The sequence below is a fragment of the Hemitrygon akajei genome, chromosome 1, assembly GCF_048418815.1.
Source record: "Hemitrygon akajei chromosome 1, sHemAka1.3, whole genome shotgun sequence".
Lineage (NCBI taxonomy): Eukaryota > Metazoa > Chordata > Chondrichthyes > Myliobatiformes > Dasyatidae > Hemitrygon > Hemitrygon akajei.
Window position 1 is genome coordinate 156498887 of NC_133124.1, and position 22290 is coordinate 156521176.

The 22290-nt window shown below is 44.1% G+C and overlaps 1 protein-coding gene across 1 annotated transcript; it reads left to right on the forward strand.

Moving 5' to 3' along the window:
- Window positions 1–1731: 1731 nt before the first annotated feature.
- Window positions 1732–19572, forward strand: LOC140724867 (zinc-binding protein A33-like). The gene is made up of 6 exons (XM_073039629.1): window positions 1732–2142; window positions 2822–2917; window positions 3337–3570; window positions 5441–5463; window positions 5551–5669; window positions 19439–19572. Exons 1-6 carry the CDS (start codon window positions 1732–1734, stop codon window positions 19570–19572), a joined length of 1017 nt encoding a protein of 338 aa, XP_072895730.1.
- Window positions 19573–22290: the final 2718 nt, after the last annotated feature.

Consider the following 22290-nt stretch of genomic DNA (forward strand, 5'->3'; position numbering starts at 1 on the left):
GCATGGTAAACGAGCGTTTGAGTTATATTTTGGAAAAAAAACATAGGTGGGTAGAATTTTATTAGATTGGATTTCCGAAGGCTATAGTGACAGTGGATTCAGTTCTATGTTTGGAAGATGATAATAGGAAAGCAAAGTAAAATAAAGATGTTGCAAGAGCAGTATTTTTTGAATTGTAAAGACATATGATATGTTACGTTTGGAAGGGCTTTTAATTAAATTATGGTAATTAGGAGTGAAGGGAGATTGTACAATTTGCCTGAATCTTTTGTAATTTGGAAGACCGATGCTCGGCAGAGTGGGCACGTTATGTTTGTGTTTCTATGAGACAGAGAATGGAACCCCCATAAGGCAGTATTTGTAGCCCTTCACTATTTAATATTATGATTAATGATATTATCTCTGAGATTCTCTAGTGGGTAAATCACGGTATACAGATAATGCAGGTTTATAGATTAGGGGTAATAATTTCATTTTTACTATAAATAGGATGCAATTACAATTAATACAGTCGAATAGTTGACAAATCGTGGCGGATTTGTGTTTTCAGTCGCTAAAACACGTTATGTGTTTTAAAAACAAGATGAACAGACTTGCACTTGAAATTACATGATTAATCTCTTGAGGAGGTGTCAGTGGTAAGATTTCCAGGGACGTGGATAGATAATAAGCTGACGTGGAGGCACCACGTCAGTAAAATAATTGAAAAACGTAAAGGAGCATTAAATGTCCTCAGGCATCTAAGTGGGTGTTCTTCGGGTGAAACACGAAAATATCTGTTGATCGTTTATATTTGTTTAATTTGATCGTTCTTGATTATTGCTGTGTAGCTTATGGATCAGCTTCATCTTCAACTTTAAAACGCTTGGATAAGTTACAAGCACAGGCTTTCAGATTGTGTTGTGGCGCAGTAAAGTATTTCCATGCTTCGGTTTTACTAGTTGAAATACGTCAAGTCCCCTCACAATTACAGAGGTTGAATTTGATGTTAACATACTGGATTAATTTGAGGGGTTAAAAATGATCATCCTGTTAAAGGTGTGTAGGAGGACTACTGGGAACATCACAAGAAGAATGTTTTAAGCTTTGGGTTGCTGAGTTCTTCTCACTCATATGTGCAATATGGGTTACTGGATGATACCATTTGCCTAACTGTAGCTTTCTCGGAAACTCCAACTAGTTTTTATAAAGATATTTGGTTTGTTTTAGGTTACACGATTGTATTCTGTTCTGTCTAAGAATCTGTTGGTTCATGACTATATTAATGAAAGTTATAGCACACGGTAACCATTCATTCAGATGGAACAAAAGATAATTTAACTTGGAATGTTGGTGTGACTGTTTTCTTTTTGTACGTGCCTGAATTGCAGGCACTGTAAAGAAATGACTTACCAGTCATTTATCGGTATATGAAGCAGATCCCAGGGTTGAGGCCTTTGGAGGTTCAGTTTATGTTTCTGTCTCACTGGGTTTGTATGGAAAGCCTCCTTTTGCAGCCGGGCTTGGGCGGTCCATGGTCGAGTTTTCATTTTTTGTTCCAACCTGTTTAATATGTTTCTGATCCCACACTGATATGGAAATTATCACGACTTCTTCCCACTCAACAGATGCAGCAACATAACGTCTATTCAATGAGACTGCAGCGGGTGTAGTGGGCACTCGCGGTACTGCAGGGGATCAACGGTTCCCGAAAGTGAAAGCATTCTGACTCAGGAAGTGCTGGGAGTTAACATGGCTTCGAATGACCAGGTCGACAGTTGGACCAAGGAGGCAATTTGTCCCATCTGCCTGCATTTCTTTACCGATCCGCTGTCACTGGACTGTGGACACAACTTCTGTCGCTCTTGTATCATACAGTGTTGGGAAAAGGAGGAGAGAAACTCCTGCCCGGAATGTAGAGAGGTGTTTGCTGACCGCACCCTCAGGGTCAATCGGGCCTTAGCAAATCTGGCTGAAAAAGCTCGAAATCTAAACCTGAATCCGAAAGGGAAGGATTGTAAGCATTACTGCGAGGAACATGAGGAAGAACTGAAGCTGCTTTGTGAAACGGACAAGACACTGATCTGTCTGATCTGTAGAGATGCGCTGGAACACAGAGAGCACCGCTTCATACCGATTAAAGAAGTTGTTAAAATCTACAAGGTAAAATTTATCTGTATTTGAATACACACTCCACCGTCCATTGTCCACACACGAGCCTCCATAAGCAACACAACTTTCCCCCACCTTTCATCATCTCCAGTGGGATTCTACAACGAAGCACATCTTTCCCCCCAAAAGCCCACTCCCCACCCTCCACCACTACAGCTCTCCACTCTCTAGACGGGTAGCTCTCTGCGGAATTCTGTTATCTACTCGCTCCTCCCCTCTCTGCTGACACTGATATCCGCAAGCGGGACAACTGCTACACCTGACTCCGACCACCTCCTCCCTGGTCACCATCAGGGCCTCAAAGAGCCCCAAATCCCTCCCCATCCGGCATGGTCGAGAGTCCTCTCGTATCAGATTCCTTCTTCTTCAGATCTTTGTCTCTTCCACATGTCCCCTCTCAGCTTCCTACTTCATGCCCCTCTACCACATTCTCTTCACATAATCTCACGCGTCACGTGCCAGCTGGTTCTCATCCCCAACCTTCTTATTCTGGCTTCTGCCCCATTCCTTCCAAGTCCTAATGAAGGGACTCATCCAGAAACGTCAACTGTTTATCGCCCCTGCACAGATACTGCCTGACTCATTGAGTTCCTTCGGCATTTTGTGCGATAATTGCTTTATACTTCTGTTGTTTTTTTTCCCCCAATTTCCTTTACTCCCTGACCTCCAGGATCAGTTAAACTCTTCCTTGGACTCTCTCACAAAAATAAAATCAGATTTCCAGAAAAAGGAGCAGCAAGAGAAAAAGAAGATTTCCGGAGTTCGGGTGAGGATTCCTGAGTGGAATTTCTGATATTACTGTATAGTTTTGCTCCTTTTAGTGCAGAATAGCTGAGTATCGCAGCTCCAGTGTCCTGGGTCCGATCCTGATCCTTGGTGCTATCTGTGTGGAGTTTGCATGTTCTCCCTGTGACTACGACAGTTTGAGACACATCCCAACGACATGCCGGTTGAATTGTTAATTACAATTAACCTTGTGAAGGTGGGAGATGGTGAACTTGAATCAGGTGGGAGTTAATGCGTTAATGAGGGAGAACAGGTTTCAGGAAAAATGTGAGGGAATAAGGTTGACTGGAATGTCCCAGAACTAGCAAGTACTCCATTGGACCGAATGCTAACGTTAATGTCATAAGGAAATACAACTCAGCAATACAGTAAATTAACCTTCACCCTGTCATTCGATAGGAACAGTTACACAGCCTTCAGTCCCACATCACATCCCAATTTGCTGAACTGCGCCAGATTATCACTGAGAAAGAGCAGAGATTAATAAGGGATCTCAGGGAAGAAGAGGAGAGGATTCTAAATCGAATGGAGAGCAATCTTCGAAAGATTCAAGAGAATATAACGATTATTCAGGAGGAAATCCCAAAGTTAAAGGAACAGATGTTTCAAAAAGACAGTGTGATATTTCTCAAGGTAAGGAATTATATTTCGATCTGTTTCTGTTAAAGGGCACTAAATGAACAGTGGTATATTTGAAATAAACACAGCACAGTGGCCAATTCTAACAAATGAATTGCTGGCGAATCGCACAGATTGATGAGATTTGCAAGGATGTTGCCTGGATAGGGGAGCATGCCTTATGAAAACATTTTGAGTGAATGTGGACTTTTCTCCTTTGAGCAACAGAGAATGAGAGGTGACTTGATAGAGATGTATAAGATGATGAGAATTGATCGTGTGGATAGTCAGAGGCTTTTTCACAGGGCTGAAATGACTGCCATAAGAGGGCACAGGTTTAAGGTGCTTGGAAGTAGCTACAGAGGACATGTCAGGGGTGAGGTTTTTTTTTACACAGAGAGTTATGAGTGCATAGAATGGGCTGCCAACGGCGGTGGTGGAGGCGGAAACGTTAGAGATTTTTTTTAAGAGACTCTTGGATGGCTACATGGAGCCTAGAAAGATAGAGTGCTACGGGTAAGCCTTGGTAGTTCTAAGGTAGGGACATGTTCGGCATAGTTTTGTGGGCCAAAGGGCATGTATTGTGCAGTATATTTCCGATGTTTCTGCTGCTGTGTTACACTTGTATGACGTGACCTCCTATCGCTCCAACAATCATGTTCCAAATGGTGAAGGTATTTATTCTATCCTTTATCGGCCAGATACAATCTTGAAGCAAAGAAATTTAAGCGTGATTATTCGTTATTAAGTAGCAATGAAACGGTCAACAAATCATATAGCATCCGTCCGTCCGCAGCTCAAAACTGCCAAAAACAAAGCACGAACATGTAACTTTTTCTCTTTGCCTTTACCACGCCCCCCACTCATGTGACTAGTTACCATAATAAAGACGCAACGCAGAGTATAATGTACACAGAATACAGACATTGCTCCTAAACACAACAGTTACAAATGGCAGTAAACTGCTTTTCTCCAGGCAATAGATGCATCTCTTCAGGGTTTTTTTTTCCCAGTACTGGATTTCCAAAACTTCCGTATATCCCAGGACAGAATGCAATCTTTGCTGCAATGATTTACTCAGATCATAACACAGAGCTGTTGGCTCTGTCCTTAATAAGCACATGAAATGTCCTCTAAAACTCCCATTAACATCCAGTTCAAGTCAAATACTGTGATTGCGGCTGGTGCGGTGGGTTTGTAGAACTTTCCGTCAATCACTGAGTGCAAAGAATGTGATACACACATCAAACCTATCCTCTATGTCCGCTTTCCGTCAGATTAGGGAAACGTTCACTGTTTCTTTACATTTTCAGATACGTTTCACATGGGATTATATCTCATTCTCCGTCGTAAACAGTCCATTAGATCCATCTCTCCTATCAATTTCCATGGCTCACAATCTCCCTCCTACCTACTCACCACACTCAGCAACAATGCCTGAACTCCATGGTCCCTCGTATGTTTATCCTGTTTCCTCATTATCTTCATTCTCTGCTATTTTGCTGCAAGCATTCCTGTGGCAGTGAGTTCCACATTCTATTCACAAAATTTCTAATGGGATTTCTTAAAATTCAACTGGAATTTCATCCATAAATAGAGGCACTTTCTCCACCTTCACACAATCAAATCCATCACTGATCTTAACTTCTTCCATCCTGTCACCCTGATGTCATATCCAGAGAAAAACGCACAACCTGTCCTGTCTTTCCTGTAAGTTTCATCCTCTCAATAATGATCTAATTTTCGGAATCCTACCTTGTAATTTGCGCCATGGTTCTGCGTTGTTTGTGTGTGTGTGAGTGATACCTTGTAATGATTTGGATGAAATTCAGGATGTGAACAGTAAGTCCAAGTCTCATTAGATCTGGGTTTTTATTTATTTCAGGAGGAAGCTCGTCGGAACAGGAGGTAGGACATACTCTTTACTGAAACCCTGTATGGATTTGTAAAATTGTTCAAAATTGCAGTTTATAACCAGCAGTTTAATGTTTACAGGATTAATGATGATATCCAGGAATTGACAATGACAGATGAGGCCCTGCCGGTTGAAAAATTCGATCACCCCTATTTTTTGGACAGACTACTGAGAGAAACACTTGATCCCATTAATCGAGGTAATACTTACAAATATTAATGCCTCCTTGTTCATGAGACTCAAGCTAGTTCCAATTCGAGACAAAGGTAATAATGGATGAAGGGGAACTGAAGTTTATTCCACATCAACCCACTGACTGCAAACCATCACTGTCATATGGTTAGCTGGAGATGTCAAACCCCTGAACACACCAGCACAGGGTCACAATACAATCAATGCACGGGACTGGCAGATAAACCACTGTGTCCTGATCCCAAGCACATTGCATTAACACGCAAGTCATGAGTTTGAATTCGACCGCAGGAGCTGGGTAATTAATACTGACTTGATGATATTGTGCAGAAGAAAATGGGTATCTCCGTGGTGACAAGGATTGTCAGAAAAATACACAAGTCCTTCGTACACCTCTGAGTGCAGACTCTGATTGACACAGGTCTCCCCCACCACCCACTCCTTTCTGGATCCGCAAATCTTACTATTGTTAAAGGGAGAAGATGGTAGTGATAGGGGGCTCAGTCGTCAGAGGCACAGATTGGGGAATCTATGGCCGTGAACGGGACACCTGAATGTCGGTCGCCTCCAATGTGATAGGGTCATGGATGACTTGGATCGTGTTTGCAGCATTTTGGAGAGGGAGCGGAAACAGCCAGATATCTTGGTACATAAAACAGAAAATAGGTCCTGAAAATAGAATTTAGAGAGCTCGGTAGAAGGCTGAGAAGCAGTACCTCTAGGCTTGTAATGTCTGGATTGCTGCCTGTGCCCACGTACTCGTGAGGGAAGAAACAGGTTAATTTGGCAGATTAAAGCGTGGCTGAGAAGCTGGTACATTGGCAAGGCTTCAGGTTCCTGTATCATTAGGATCTCTTTCTGGGGGGAGGTATGACCTGTTCAAAAGGGATAGGTTGCACGTCAACCGGAGAGGGGAATATTATCTCAGACGGTTTGATAGAGCTGTTGGGGAGGGTTTAAGCTAATTTGTTGGGGGGGATTTGGGTACTGGAGTAAAGGGATAAGACTGATGGTAAAATCAAAGGTAGCGTGTATCAGACTGTCAGATACGGAGGACAGATGCGAGGATAAAATTGCAGCTAGCAGGTGAGTATCAGTGCATTAGGGATGCAGAATTTAAAACGGGTAGCGAACACAGTACACAAAGTGTTATATCTCAATACATGGAGTACAAGAAATAAGGTGAATGATCTTGTTGCTCTTTGACAGTTTGCCAGGAATGATATTGTGGCCATCACAGAATTGTGGCTGATGGATGGTTATAGTTGGGAGCTGAATTTGTACAATGTATAAGAAAGTAGGCAGTGTGAGTGGCATGGCTCTGCTCATAAATTAGTAGAAAGATATGACGTTGGATTGGAAGATATTTAATCCGTATGGGATGAGTTAAGAAACTGCAAAAGTAAAAATGACACTGATGGTAGTCATATACAGGCATCCCAACAGTAGCTGGATGTGGACCACAGATTACAAGTAAAAATGGAAAAGGCTGATGAAAAGGACAATGTTATGATAGTCATAGGAGATTTCAACATGCGGGTCAATTGGGAAAATCAGGTTGGTAATGGATCTTAAGAAAGAGAATTTGTTGAAATGCTTGTGTCCTGGCTTTTTAGAGCAGTTTGTTGTTGAGCCTTCTAGGGGAACAGCTCTACTGGATTGGGTGTTAAGTATTGAACAGGGGATGATGAGGTAAAAGAACCCTTAGGAGAGAGTGTACACAACATGACCGAGTTCAACTTGAAATTTGATAAGGAGAAAGTAAAGTCTGACGTTGTGCCATTTCAGTCGAGTAAAGGAAATTACAGTGATCTGAAGCAGGAGTTGGCCAAAGTAAATTGGAAGAAGATGCTGGCAGTGATGACAGCAGAGCAGAAATGGTGTCAGTTTCTGGAGAAATGAGGAAGGTGAAGGATAGATGTATTCCAAAAATAAATAAATACTCAAATGGCAAAAATAGCACAACTATGGGTGAGAAGGGAAGACAAGCTAAGTTAAAAGAAAAAGAGAGGCACACAACAAAGCAAAAATTAGCACGAAGACAGAAGATTGGGAAGTTTTTAAAGACCTTCAGAGAATCGTTAAAAGACTGTTGGGAAGGGGAAAAATAAATATGAAATTGAATTCAATTGACTTTATTACAAACATCCTTCATATGCATGATGTGTAAAAATCTTTACGTTATGTCTCCGTCTAAATGTGCAATTTATAGTAATTTATGATAAATAATATGTAAAACATGCTCCTCAATATAACGTAGAAATACAGCTGTCTAAGTACTAGTTACTCTAGTGTTCTGAAAGATGTAACACTAGACATTGTGGAGGCATTAGTAATGATCTTTCAAAAAGCACTGGACCCTGGCATGGTGCCAGAGGACTGGATAATTGCAAATGTCACTGAAATCTTTAAGCATGGAGGAAGGCAGCAGATAAGAAGTTTTCGTCCAGTTCCCCTCACATCTGTGGTCAATTGTTAAGTATGATGTTACAGAATACTTGGTGACACTGGACAGGCTAGCATGGCTTCCTTAAGGAATATCTTGCCTGAAAGAAACCTGTTGGGATTCTTTAAAGAGATTACAAGTAAGGTAGATGAAGGGGATGTAGTGGATGTTACATATTTGGAATCTCATAAGGACTTGGTCAAGAAGCCACACACAAGGCTGCTTACTAAGTTAAGAGCCCACGGTATTACGGAAAATTTACTGGCATGTTCAGAACATTGGCTGATTGGTAGGAAACAGTGAATGAAAGTAAAGGGATTCCTTTCTGGTTTGTTGCCAGTGACTAGTGGTGTTCCGCAGGGATGGTGCTGGAACTACTTCTTTTTATGCTGTATATAAATAGTTTAACTGATGGAATAGACGGATTTGTTGTCAAGTTTGCAGATGAGACAAAGATTGGTGGAGGGGCAGGTAGTGTTGAGGAAACAGGTAGGCTTCATAAGGACTTGGATGAGGAAAATGGGTAAGAAATTGGCAAATAATATACAATGTTGGAAAAATTAATGGTCTTGCACTTCGGTCGTAGAAATAATGTGCGGATTACTTTTTGAATGGGGAGAAAATCCAAAAAGCTGAGATGAAAATGCAGAACAACCTAAATGATAACTTAAAGGTAGAGTCAGTGCTGAGGAAGGAAAATGCATTGTGAGCACTCAGTTCAAGGAATTTAGTATACAAGAGCAGGGATGTTATGCTGAAGCTTTGTAAGGCACTAGTGAGATTTACCTTGAGTATTGTGAACAGTTTTGTGCTCCTCATCCAAGAAAAGAGTTGCTTGCATTGCAGAGGGTTCAGTTCACAGGGTTGATTCCGGAAATAAAAGGGTTATCATACGAGGAACGATTGATAGCTCTGCGTCTGTACACATGGAATTTTGAGGGGGGGGGGGGCGGGGATCTCATTGAAAACTTTCGAATGTTGATAGGCCTAAACAGAGTAGATGTGGAAAGTAAATTTCCCATGGTGGGATAGAGAGGCGTCCATTTAAACAGAGATGTGGAAAAATTTCTTGAGCCAGAGAATGCTGAATTTGTGGAACTTGTTACCACAGGCTGTTATTGGGTGTATTTAAGGCAGAGATTGATAGGTTCTAGATTGAACACGGCATCAAAGATTACGAGAAGAAGTATGGAAGTGGGGCTGAGGAGGGAAAAAAGGATCATCCATGATTGAATGGCAGAGCAGACTCGATGGGCCAAATGACCTAATTCTGCTCCTATGCCTTATGGCTACCAGACCACTACATTGAAGTATTGTGCGGCTGAGCCCAGACAAGCCAATAGGCATCGACATCCTTCAAGATTTAATCTCGGGAGAAGCACACACTGCATAACCGGCCTGGAAAAAACTCCCACCCAACCAACACCACCCCCCCCCCCCCCTCGCCCAGCCACACACATACCCAGGAAGGATGGCAGATGGTAGTCAGAGCCTCAGCAATGTACGTTCTTGTTTCCTTCAGTAACCTGGAATCATTCTCTTTGAACAATTTCCAATTTAGGATAGAATTCTGCAATCCTTACCCAGTCTGTCTGTTCTGAAGCACTGAGCTGCCCTCTGACGTGACGGCATGTCAACAGTTCTCAGACAAACTCCAGGGTGAGATTCCTCAGGAAGATGTTCAAGGAAGGGTTTGGCAGATCTTGAACCAGCAGCCCACTTCATCCATCTGCAAGACTAAGATGTCTTCTTGAGCATGTCCCGTTTCTGTGTGTTTGCCACAGATACCTCTAGCTAGTTCCTGTGTACCTGTCTAAATTTATTTTAAAATATTTTAATTTTACATGTTTCTGCAGCATCTGACAGCAAATTCCATCTGTCCACGTCCCTCTCTGTGAGAATGCTACTCCATAGATCCCTCATAAAAAATTTCCCATCTCTCTTTCAATTTGAGCCATTTGGTTCTGTACTCCCATCTCTCTCGGAAAATGACTAACTTTATCAGAGCCACTTATGGATGTATTTACCTCAATAAGGGGTCATCCCTGAACATCCTACACTACAGCTAAATAGCCCAAGCTTATCCACTCTCTGCTTTTAAACCCATGCCCCGCAGTAGTGGTGACATCCTCTTGAAGCATCCTGTGTAACGCCCTCCACCCCATATTTGGGGAATCTGAATTGTGCACAATAGCACGCTTGGAGTATTGTGAGCAGTTTTGGGTCGCTAATATCGAAAAGATGTCCTGGCATAGGAGGTGGTCCAGGAGGTTCACAAGAATGATTCCGGGATTGAAAGAATGAACAATTGAGGGTGTTTTCTGGTTCTGGGCATGTACTCAGGGGAGGTTAAAATAATGGCTCATTTATTATCTGTCTCAACTCTATTCTCCCAACTCCTCCACATAAATGTTGATGCCCTAACTAATCAAGAAGTTTATTTATCAACTTCTGCTTTGAAAATCAAACACCGAGAAAATCTGCAGATGCTGATAATCCAAGCAATACAGATCCTGATGAAGGTCCCAGCTGATTTCCCTACACCTATTTGGAGAGAGCTGTTGCTGGGTGGATATTTCCTAGAGTGGGTGGGTTGAGAACAGAAGGACACAGCCTCCAACCAGAGGGATATCAATTTAGGATAGAGATGAAGAAGAATTTACTTTATCCATAGGATAGTGAATCTGCCACAGGCAGCTGTGCAGGCCAAATAATTGAGTATATTTAAAGATGAGTAACACATACAAATTGCTGGGGAAACAGCAGGCCGGGAAAAGAGTAAACTATCGACGGTTCAGGCTGAAACCTTTAATCAGGGCTTGTGTTGCTTAAGGGTCCTTGTAAATATTTCCCCTGTCCTAATGATGTGCCTGCAGTTGATGGGGTGTGGGAAAAAGTGTCAAAGGGATCCTCATCTCCCATCTTTGTCCCATCCAGCTTTTCGTTACGTCTAAACACTCGATTCACCGACATGCTTTCCACGCTTCTCCCATCTGGTTCTGGTTCAATCTGCCGTTTATCTCCGTCCACTACCGGTTCCCATTATCAATTCCTTTACTGTCTCAAACCTTCTCACACTTCACACTTCCAAATGAATGTTAACATTGAATGAAGGGCCTGTTACTGTCCTGTACTGTTCAATGTTCTCTGTTCCCTGTTTAGAAGGATGAGAGGAGATCTCAGAAAACATAAAATTCTTTCAGAGTTCAACAGGCTGGACACAGGGAGGATGTTTCCCCTGTGAGGAGTCACTGTCTGTTTGGAATTCTCTGCACCCGTGGGGGTTTGTGGGTTCTTAGCCATTCAGTTCTCAGAACCATCGTGGTAGAGAATCAAAATGTGCCCTTCGAGCCATCACTTCTGTGCTGACCTATTTACCCACCTACATTCATCCCATTGGCCGGCATTAGGTCAGTTTCCTTCTGTGCCGTGCCTATTGAAGAGTCTGTCCAAGTGTCTCTTAAACACAGTGGACTGGAGGCCTGTGAACTGCAGAGGCTGGTGCTGGGGCTGCTGTTGTTTGTCATTAATATTAGTGATTTGGATGATAATAAAGGTGACATAGTAGGTTTGTGGGTGACACTAAAATTCATGGTATAGTGGACAGCGAAGAGGGTTATCTCTGTTTACACAGGGCCATTGATTAACTCTGAGTTGGGTACAGTGACAATGTTTTAAAATACATTCTGGCAGGTACGTGTATAAGAAAGGTGAAAGGAATAAAGGCAAATGGGACAAGCTCTTTAACGCAATATGGTTGCCATGAACAAGTTGGGTCAAAGAAACTCTTTGACCTTCTGTTTAAACCCATTTACTCACCCCTTCCCATCTTAATCCACACCTTTTCCGCACTCGTTTCTGCTGTCTATCTCCCCTATTTATTCCTATTGTTGAGGGAAGATGTCGACCTGAAAGGTAGACTGTCCATCTCTCTCCACACATGCTACCTGACCCGCTCGGTTCCTCCAGCATTTTGTGTCTGTTTGATCGGGAAATCTCTGCTGTCCGTCCAGTGGAAAACCCTTGGGGAGATATTAGTTGCCTATCTGCTTTCATCGGGTTAAATCACGGGAAAGGTTCTTGTCGACCACTCAAGTGGGCCTAAGGCCCAGCTGCCTTTGCACGGGTCCCAGAGCCGCATTGCCCCGAGTCGCCCCGCGATCCCGGGAGCCGGGTTATCTGAGTCTCACCCCAATCCCCGGTGACTCTCTAATTCTCTGCTTCTCCCCCAGTTTTCTGTCACCCTGGATGTGGAAACGGCGCATCCACGGCTTGAGGTGTCTGAGGATCGGAAGAGTGTGAGGCGGACCGGGGACTGGAAGAATATCCCTGAAACCAGGAAGAGATTCACAAACTGGCCTTGTGTGTTGGGTTTGGAGGGATTCACTCTGGGAGACATTACTGGGAAGTGGAGGTGGGGAGAAGTCAGTACTGGCATTTGGGAGTTGCCGCAGAGTCTGTGGAGAGGGGAGCAACAGGTTAGACTGATACCGAAGACCGGATTCTGGGTCATCGAGCGGGATTTTGATGCGTTCCTGCGGGGTTATTTCGTGCACGTTTATCGCCCCTCCAATATGATCCCGTCTCCGTGCCGGTCCCATCCCGAGAGGTTGGGAGTTTATCTCAGTTACGAGTCTGGGACAGTTTCATTTACAACGCGGTGACAAAGACCCATATCCACACCTTCACTGAGAATAAATTCATGGGGAAAACTTTATCCTTTTTTTGCGATTGGGGATGATAACCAGTGGATGAGAATCTGTTCCAGTTCTGTTCCGGGTCTGGTAAACGGATCGAATCCAGGGGACCGGTGTCAGGAGAACAATCCTGTAAATATAAATGTGTGCATAGTGGAAATAAACTCGATATGAAAATTATCGATCCATAATTTTAACTCGTTTACCGCATCCCTCAACCGAACAGAAACACCACAGATTCAGCAGGCGCCGCGGGCGGCGGTTCCTAGCTCTCCTGGAATCTAAAGTCCCCTCATACATGCATAGGTTGAATATGAAAAGTGGGGGCAGTGCTGACTTGAACAGGGCAGTCGGGGTAAATCTCCGTATGACCATAAGACATAGGAGCACAACTGTGCCATTCAAGCCCATCGACTCCGCACTGCCATTCTATCACAGTTGATCTCGGATCCCACTCGATCCCTACACCTGGCTTCTCGCTATAGCCTTTGATGGCCAGATCAATCAGGAAATGACCAACTTCCGCTTTAAGTATGCCCACAGACTTGTCCCCTACTAAAGTCTGTGCCAGAGTATCCCACAGATTTACTATGCTGCCTGAAAATAACCCTCCTTAAAAGACTTTTTTAATGTGCCTTTTGTTGGATTTAAAACAATAATCCAACAACTCACTCAGTTTTGCTACCTTACACGCCATTTCCACAGACTTTACACGGTCCTTTATTTCCCTTATCACCCACAGATGCCTACCCCTGCCATTTGAGAACTTCTGTGGGACATACCTATCCTGCTCCTTATAAAATATTCCCAGATACTTCAGCGACCTCTGCTCTGCTGTCATCCCCGGAATATGCTCCTTCAATTCACCTGGGCAAGCTCCTCTCTCATGGCTCTGTAATTCCCTATATTCCTTTGTGAGACTGATACATGTGACTTAGGCTTCTCACTCTGAAACTCAAGTATGAATTCAATTGTATTATGATCACTGTTCCTAAGGGTTCTTTTACTTTAATTTCCTAAATGAGATCAGGGTTATTACACAACACCAAATCTAGAATGGCCTTTCCACGAGTAGGCCCAAACACAAGTTGCTCTAAAAAGCCTTCTCATAGGTATTCAACAAGTTCCCTCTCTTGAGATCTGATACCAACCTGATTTCCAATCCCATTGTGTATGGAGATTCCACAAAACAATTCTGAGATTACCATTATTGCATGCCTTTTTCCCTCTCCAGACTGAGTTAACGTAAACACACTCCCACAACTTAATAAATTTTTATATGAAAACTATAACCTCCGCCCCCCAAGATTGTACTCAAGACTGCATTTGATTTTGTTCACCCTTATATGTTTCACACTGTAATAGACTGTGTGTTTTTTACAGTTTCATAATGACAAAATGTACACGACACAGAATGAAGTTTTCCAATTAGATACAAGACATAATTAAGCATAGTGTGGGAAGTTGTAAGTCATGTCAATACAATTCCATCCCTTCTCATTTTAAGCCCTTCTACTATAGTCCCATCTGGTTTATCTATTCTGTAAAGGTGTCTGTCCTTATGACCATTATCCGACAGATCATGTCATAAACCCTTAATTCTGAACCCTACAAACCCCTTAGCTTCCAAATCTGCCAGAAGAAAGTCTATATCCACAGTTGAAACTTTAGCAGCTTTTATGGCGAAGCAGTCAACACCATCATTTCCCTGAACAGTGCGATGTGCAGGGCATATAAGGTGCAGACCTATGAATCAAACTTTGAATATGAAATACTGTTTGATAATGTAACCCCCTGGGTCGCCTTAGGCTTGCTCAGCTCGTTCCCGTCTAGGGGGAGCAGCCTTTTGCCCCGCCAAACTGGGTAATCAGCTGGTGTGGATGCTGTGTGATGTGGCTGCCTCGCCCTAATAAAGACAGTATACCATATGCGATTAAATGAGTACAATTTATAAAGGTTACTATAACTAAGTGATTAATGACTACACAATATATATGAAAAAAATAAAGAAAAGGCGCCAAACTTATCAAAGTCCAAACCACTTCGTGCACAACCATTGGAGCTCAATTACTGAAGTCTTCTGGCCATCATTCGATCCCCACCGAACTCCTCGACCGGCCGCCTGGGACCAACCACGGTGGTCGACCAGACGCTCCACACAAATCTGTCTTCGTCTCCTCTCCTCACCGAAAACCTTGGGCCTCGGACCGCCGCTCGGTGTCCGTTCCATCACCCAGCTTCCAGCATTGCGTCCTCTCTCTCTCACCCCCTCGCGCCGACTGCCCAAAATGCCCGCCAAAAATCAGTTTACAGACCCACAAGAAAGAATAGCGTTAATCCCATTTGGTTAACAAACAAATACAATTCACGATATCAGTAATTTTAACCCAAACAAACTTCCAGCACTTAACATAACAAAGAAGCATTCCTACTTTTAACAAAACAAAGACGCCATTTTGATTACATACACAGTAACAAAGTTAAAGAAGAAACCCCCTTTACACTCTCCCCCACTAAATAAAAGCCATGTCAACATGACTATTAAATAACTCGCCATTTTTCCTGCCAACACACCCTAACCCAAGCACAAACAGTGACATCTCCTCCCCACACAGTAAACTTCACGCCCTGTTCCTCAGGCGCTACATAGGCCAACTATCTGGGAGTTCCCTAACCCTTCTGAGACCTCCGTACCCCCTCACCTAAACCCTTCAGGCTCGGACACAACTGGGGATACCTCGGGCCCGCTACCAACTTCTCTCTCAACCTCTCACTCATGCCCCACACTGCACACAGCTAACCCTCTCCACTGCACCTGACTCAGTGGGCGAAGGGCCAAAGGTCTCTTCTTCAATCGAGGGAAAGTCAGCAAAAGTCAGGATGTACCACACATCCGGCACATTATCCATTGAATCTGTATTCTTCCTCATTTCTGCGATCGGTCACTGCTGTTTGATCTTCTCCAAACGGAAACACGTGGCCTGCACTACTCCTGCAATCTCTTCAGCCTCCTGCAATTGAGATATCAGCTTCTTCTCAGGCCCCTACAACTCTCGCAACAGGCTCAGCAGTTCTGACTCAAGCATCCCGGCCATCTCAATCTGGGACGCAGTTACTCCAACAGCTTCTTCCACCCCGACCTGAAAAGCAGCCGTTAAAGATTGGTCAGCCTCCAGATCAGTATTCACTGCACTTCTCTCCAGTTTTTTCTTCCTCATGACTTCTTCCAGATCAACTTTCAGGTTTTGCACTTCATTTGAACTGTCGATAGTCATCTTCAGGTTCCCTTCAAGCTTCCGCTTCCCTCTTCCGAGATTTGTCTGTAATTTCTTCACCTCCGCAAACTCCCCTCTCCAGGCTCTCAGTTTGCTGTTGCCCTCAGTCAGACAATTTTCTTCGTTCTCTCCAACTTGTAAGTCATCCAAGTGGTTCCAGATCACTTTCTCCAGTCTCTCAGTCTTCATTTCAAACTTGATTCTGTAGAGACAGTCACTCACGAGCTGCGACCTTCGCCAGCCCTTGCACGTGTCCAGAAAACACTTTAACTCTGTATTTCTCAGCCACTTCTGAGGCAAATCCAAATACCAAGAGATCATCGATATCTGCCAAAACTAAAAACACTTCCACATCCCCCGTGGTCTTCCACATGCCCCGCAGGAAGGTTGCAAGAGCACCGGATATGCCCTGTGGCATCTTTTCGGACGGGATGAATCCTAGGGAACTTATAACGGCCGACTTCTCCTTGTCGGCCCCACCCATCGGGATCTGGCAACATCCACTCCTCAGATCTGGCACCTTAAACCACTTCGCACCACTCAGACAGGCCATCGCCTCTTCGGCCCTCAGGGCCATGTTTTGCTCACTGACAGTGCGCCTCTTCAGCGCAATATAATCCACACGCACGCTTCCTACGTCTTCCACGGCTGTAGGGGCCAGTCGCCGCAACCTCTCTCTCACCGAGGGGTCTTCAGCAGTCAGCTCCCCTCCCTCGTGGTATTTCACAGCGTCCAATAAGAGGGTCTTACCCTCAGATACTTCCCCCAGACCGTATCACCACCGGCTCTTGTTTGAATTCGGTATCGGCCCAATGCTGCTACACACGTCCGCACAAGCAGTTCGAAACTCTGGATGCATCGACAATGCCTCCAAACAGGGCTCACCCGCCTCCTCCGGTCAGGCCCCCAAGCGCACCAGCAGGATATTGGTTCTCTCCAGAGCCGAAATGCTGCGCATCTCAACAGTGTCCGGATACATCAGCATTAATGATTCACGAACCTCAGTCACCTCCACATTTGCCTCTAAGAACTCCATTTTCACTGACCAACAACCGTCGTCTAGATAATCACCCGCACTGGTACCCCAAATCTCCAGTGCCCTCAATGTCGTCAAGGGTAAATGCTTCCAATAACGGTTAAAAAAAAAACAAACTGTACAGCAACTTAACTGGCACCCCGGTGTCAAGGATGGCTTTAACTTGACTTCCATCCATCCGTAATAACACCTGTGCGCTTGGTCCCTCTAAGCCTTCAGGAATAGGGTCTGTTCCTTTCGGGAGTTCCTTGGTACATTGCTGGGAACGTGCTCCCCCAGAGACCCCAAGCCGTTCCCCCATTGGGCCGCCTCTAAGTTTCCTGACACCTCTCGGATCGGCTGAACAACTGAGGGAGGAGCTGATCCACTTGACAGATCCCCCTGGCATCGCAAGCAATTTATCTGCCCTCCTAACTAAAAGGGATACCCTCAAAACTTTCCACCAATCTCCTGCCACGGATATGATAAGCCCCCCAGCTGCGGCATTTGACTTCCAGTCGAACCACACGCATTTTCCCACACTTTCACATAACTGACAGCTGTCACTCCGAGGTAATTGTACCCGAGAGTTCTAACAACGCCACCAGCCTGCCTGCTCAAACTTCCAACAAATTCCTGTCGCTTTCCCTCAGCCAAGCACTGCCACTCACCCAACAACTGAGAGGTCCGCTCTGCCCACGCCTCCGCCCTTTTAGGGCTGGACATTATTTCAACAAGCGGGCGGAGCGCACCACTGCTGAAACATCTCAACCTGTCACTCCTCACTCTCCGAACAGTACGGACAACCCATGGCCCCACCACCAGTTCGTCAGCATTAGTCGAAACTCGAACAACGACCTCCGGGCTTCCAACAGCAGCCACCCCACCCGACACACATGCAGCGATAACCAGCAATCGCACACCCACAAAGGCACACCAGCTCTTCGCCGCAGATAATTTAAAGAGGGTAATCACACAGCCTCCACACAAATCAATCCCGGACGAGCCCCCACAATGTAACCCCGTGGGTCGCCTCAGGCTCGGTCAGCTCGTTCTCGACTCGGAGGAACAGCCTTCGGCCAAAAACAGACAGTACACCATATGCGATTAAATGAGTAGAATTTATAAAGGTTACTACAACTAAGTGATTAATAACGATACAATGTACATGAAATAAAAAAATAAAGATAAGACGCCAAACTTATCAAAGTCCAAACCACTTCGTGCACAACCGTTGGAGCTCAATTACTGAAGTCTTCTGGCCACCATTCGATCCCCTCCGAACTCCTCGACCCGCCGCCCGGGACCAACCACGGTGGTCGACCAGACACTCCACACGAATCTGTCTTCGTCTCCTCTCCTCACCGAAAACCTTGGGCCTCGGACCGCCGCTCGGTGTCCGTTCCATCACCCAGCTTCCAGCATTGCGTCCTCTCTCTCTCACCCCCTCGCGCCGACTGCCCAAAATGCCCGCCAAAAATCAGTTTACAGACCCACAAGAAAGAATAGCGTTAATCCCATTTGGTTAACAAACAAATACAATTCACGATATCAGTAAATTTAACCCAAACAAACTTCCAGCACTTATCATAACAAAGAAGCATTCCTACTTTCAACAAAACAAAGACGCCATTTTGATTACATACACAGTAACAAAGAAAAAGAAGAAACCCCCTTTGCAATACGTTTCCTACAGTCAGTCTGACCCAATGCAAGAGTGAGCTGTTTTACAACTCATCAAAACAAAAAAGGTATCTGAACAAATTTGCAAGAACCAATTTCCCCCATCAACTGTAAGCCTAAAATGATGGAATACAATTCTGTTTCATATACCGATAAATGGCTGGTAAGACATTTTTTTAATCATTTCCGGCAATTCAGACACACACAAAAAGAGAACAGCCACGTCAACGTTCCCAGTTAAATTATCTTTTGAACCATCTGTAAAAAATGGTTACCATATGATAATACATTAGTATACTGTCATGGGCAAACGTAGTTTGAAATGGGGTCCAGAACTGACCCTATGAACTGAGCTGCTGTTAAGAGAGAGAGAGCTGTCGAGCGCAATGAGAGAGTGAGAGTCAAGAATGATGAAAACTGTACACAGGATTATGAGGGAATTTTATTGTCCTGACATGAGGACAGATATTGTCAACTACTGCAGAGGTTGGCACACGTGCCACGTAGTGGGAAAAGCTGATCAGGCCATCCTAAAAGTGCCATTTTGGCCGATACCTGCTTTTGGTGAACTATTTTTCCGAGTCATAGTGGACTGTGTGGACCCATTACCAAAGACTGCAGCAGGGTATCAGTATGTGCTATTATGTGTGTTGCATCTAGGTTCCCGGAGAATATACCTCTTAGGAGCATCAAAAGCTGTGGTGAAGGACCTCTTCAAGATTTTCACACTAGTGTGTTTACCTAAGGAGATTCAAGCAGATCAGCGGAGTAACTTCACATCAAACATATACTAGCGAACAGTTTCTGAGCTGGGGGCTAAACAAATTGTGTCATCTGCCTACCACCCGGAGTCTCAAGGGGATTTGGAGCGGTTTCATTCAACCTTAAAAACCATGATTAAAACCTATTTTCAGGAGAATGGCAGAGACTGGGATGAGATTTTGCCCGTATTACTTTTTGCTGTGAGGGATACTATTCAGGAATCACTGGGGTTCAGTCCATTTGAGCTCGTTTTCGGCCATAGGCCCAAGGGACCTTTGACCTTACTCAGAGCAGTGGGCTAACCTGACAGTGTGTGTCAGTGTGATAGATTATGTTCTGAAATTCCGCGAGAGGTTTAGTAATGTATGCGGCCTTGCAAGGAAGAAATGAACCATTGGGGTGATAAGAGAGCAAGGGAACAGGTGTTTGAAGTTGGATATAAAGTCCTGGTTTTGTTTCCCTTGGTGACCAAACCCTTCCATTCGAGATTCCAGGGACCCTACGAGGTGATTAAGAAGACTGACTCTTTGAACTATGTTATCAAAACTCCTGATGGCAGAAAGGTTAATCAGCTAGTTCACGTAAATATGCTCCAACAAGATCATGCCCCGCAGATGGTGCCAATCAATACTGTCATGGAAACAAATGAGGGGATGGAATCTGATAACGAGGGGCAAGAGCATTTTATTGTCAAATATAGAGTCAACCAGACTGGAGAATACCATTATTTTGTCCGACCTTGCTGATAAGGTCTGTAACTTGGATCCTGCACAGAGAACACAACTGAAAGAGTTAATTAACAGGCATAAGGATTTATTTCCCAATGTTCCGAGACAGTGAACGATTGCAATGCAGGATGTCATTGTAAATTCAGCTCAGCCCATTAAACAGCATCTCTATAGAATGAACTTAGAGAAAAGCAAGCTGGTGGAAAAAGAAATTGAATATATGCTAGCAGCCGGTATTCTTAGCCGATCTACTTCAGACTGGGCAACGCCTTGTGTTCTTATTCCAAAACCGGACGGTAGCTTGAGATTCTGTACCGACTACAGGAAAATCAATGCCATTACAAAGACAGATGCTTATCCTATCCCGAGAGTAGATGATTGCATTGATAAAGTGGGAAAGGCTAAGTACCTCTCAAAAATTGACTTGCTGAAAGGATATTGGTGTGTTCCTTTGACTGAAAGGCTAGAGAAATCACAGCATTTGTCACACCTTCAGGGCCTCATGAATATAATGTTCTAACTTTCGGAATGAAAAATGCTTCAGGGACATTTCAGAGAACGATCGACTCGGTAATTAGAGGTTTAGGAAACGCAGGGGCTTATATCGATCACTTAGTGGTCTGGAGTGACACGTGGGAAGAACACATTGTGATGGTGGAAAAACTGTTCAAACAGCTGTCTAGGCCAATCTCACAGTGAACCTCGATAAAAGTGAATTTGGCCATGCCACTGTCACGTATCTGGGGTATGTGGTAGGTCAGGGGCAACTGGCTCCTCTACAAGCCAAGGTACAGGCTATTGCGGAGGTTCCCGTTCCGCCTAACAAGAAAGCTTTGAGAAGATTTTTAGGAATGGTGGGGTATTACCGAAAGTTCTGTAAAAACTTTGCAGATATCACTCTCTCCCTTACAAAACTCCTGGGGAAGAGTGAGAGACTTGTATGGACTGACCACTGCAGAGGCGTTCGAGAGACTGAAAACTTTATTGTGTTATCATCTTGTGCTCAAAGCACCTGATTTTTCAAAACCATTCTCTATAGCAACAGACGCTAGTGACGAAGATGCTGGGGCAGTATTGCTAGAAAAAGATGTGGATGACCTTGAACACCTAGTGGCTTATTTCTCAAAGAAGTTTAATGTACACCAGAAAAATTATTCCACTGTGGAAAAAGAGTTACTATCACTTATTCTAGCATTACAACATTTCGAAGTTTATATTTGTCCTGCCCAAAAGCCATTGATAGTTTACACAGATCATAATCCGTCGGTATTTCTGACTAATATGAAAAATAACAACAGACTTTTGTTGAAGTGGAGACTGCTATTGCAGGAATATGACCTGGAAATAAGACTTGTGAAAGGTACTGCCAACATTATAGCTAATTGTTTATCCAGATGTTGTTCGAAATTGTACCCATTTTACTCTGTTATCTGATGAGTACATATGTATTGTGTTGAACTCTGTAATATACATTTAAACTAAATTTCTTCCTGCGGAAACATTTCTTAAAAGAAAGGGGATGTCATAGGCAAACCTAATTTGAAATGGGGTCCAGAACTGACCCGATGAACTGTGCTGCTATTGTGTGTGTGTGTGTGTGTGAGAGAGAGAGAGAGAGAGAGAGAGAGAGAGAGAGAGAGAGAGAGAGAGAGAGAGAGAGAGAGAGAGAGAGAGAGAGAGAGAGAGAGAGAGAGAGAGAGAGAGAGAGAGAGAGAGAGAGAAACTGCTCGAAGGATTGATGTTATTGTTTCTCTGCCAGCCTGTTTCCCTTTTCCCCAAAGTCACATGCCTGCTTGTAAAGTTCCTGCAGAAAGTGGAGGGCGGAGCAGGTTGATTGACAGCTGATGTCCAACATGTGGAGAAAAAAAATCAGGTCTGCTGTTACACAGGGAGACACACCACGAGACAGACTGCCTCGGACACGGAATGAGATTTGTTGCACCCACATGAAGGTGGGTTTTTGGAGTATCAACTCGGGGAAATCGATCAGCGACTCACAGCGTGAAGAGGTGCAACCAGTGG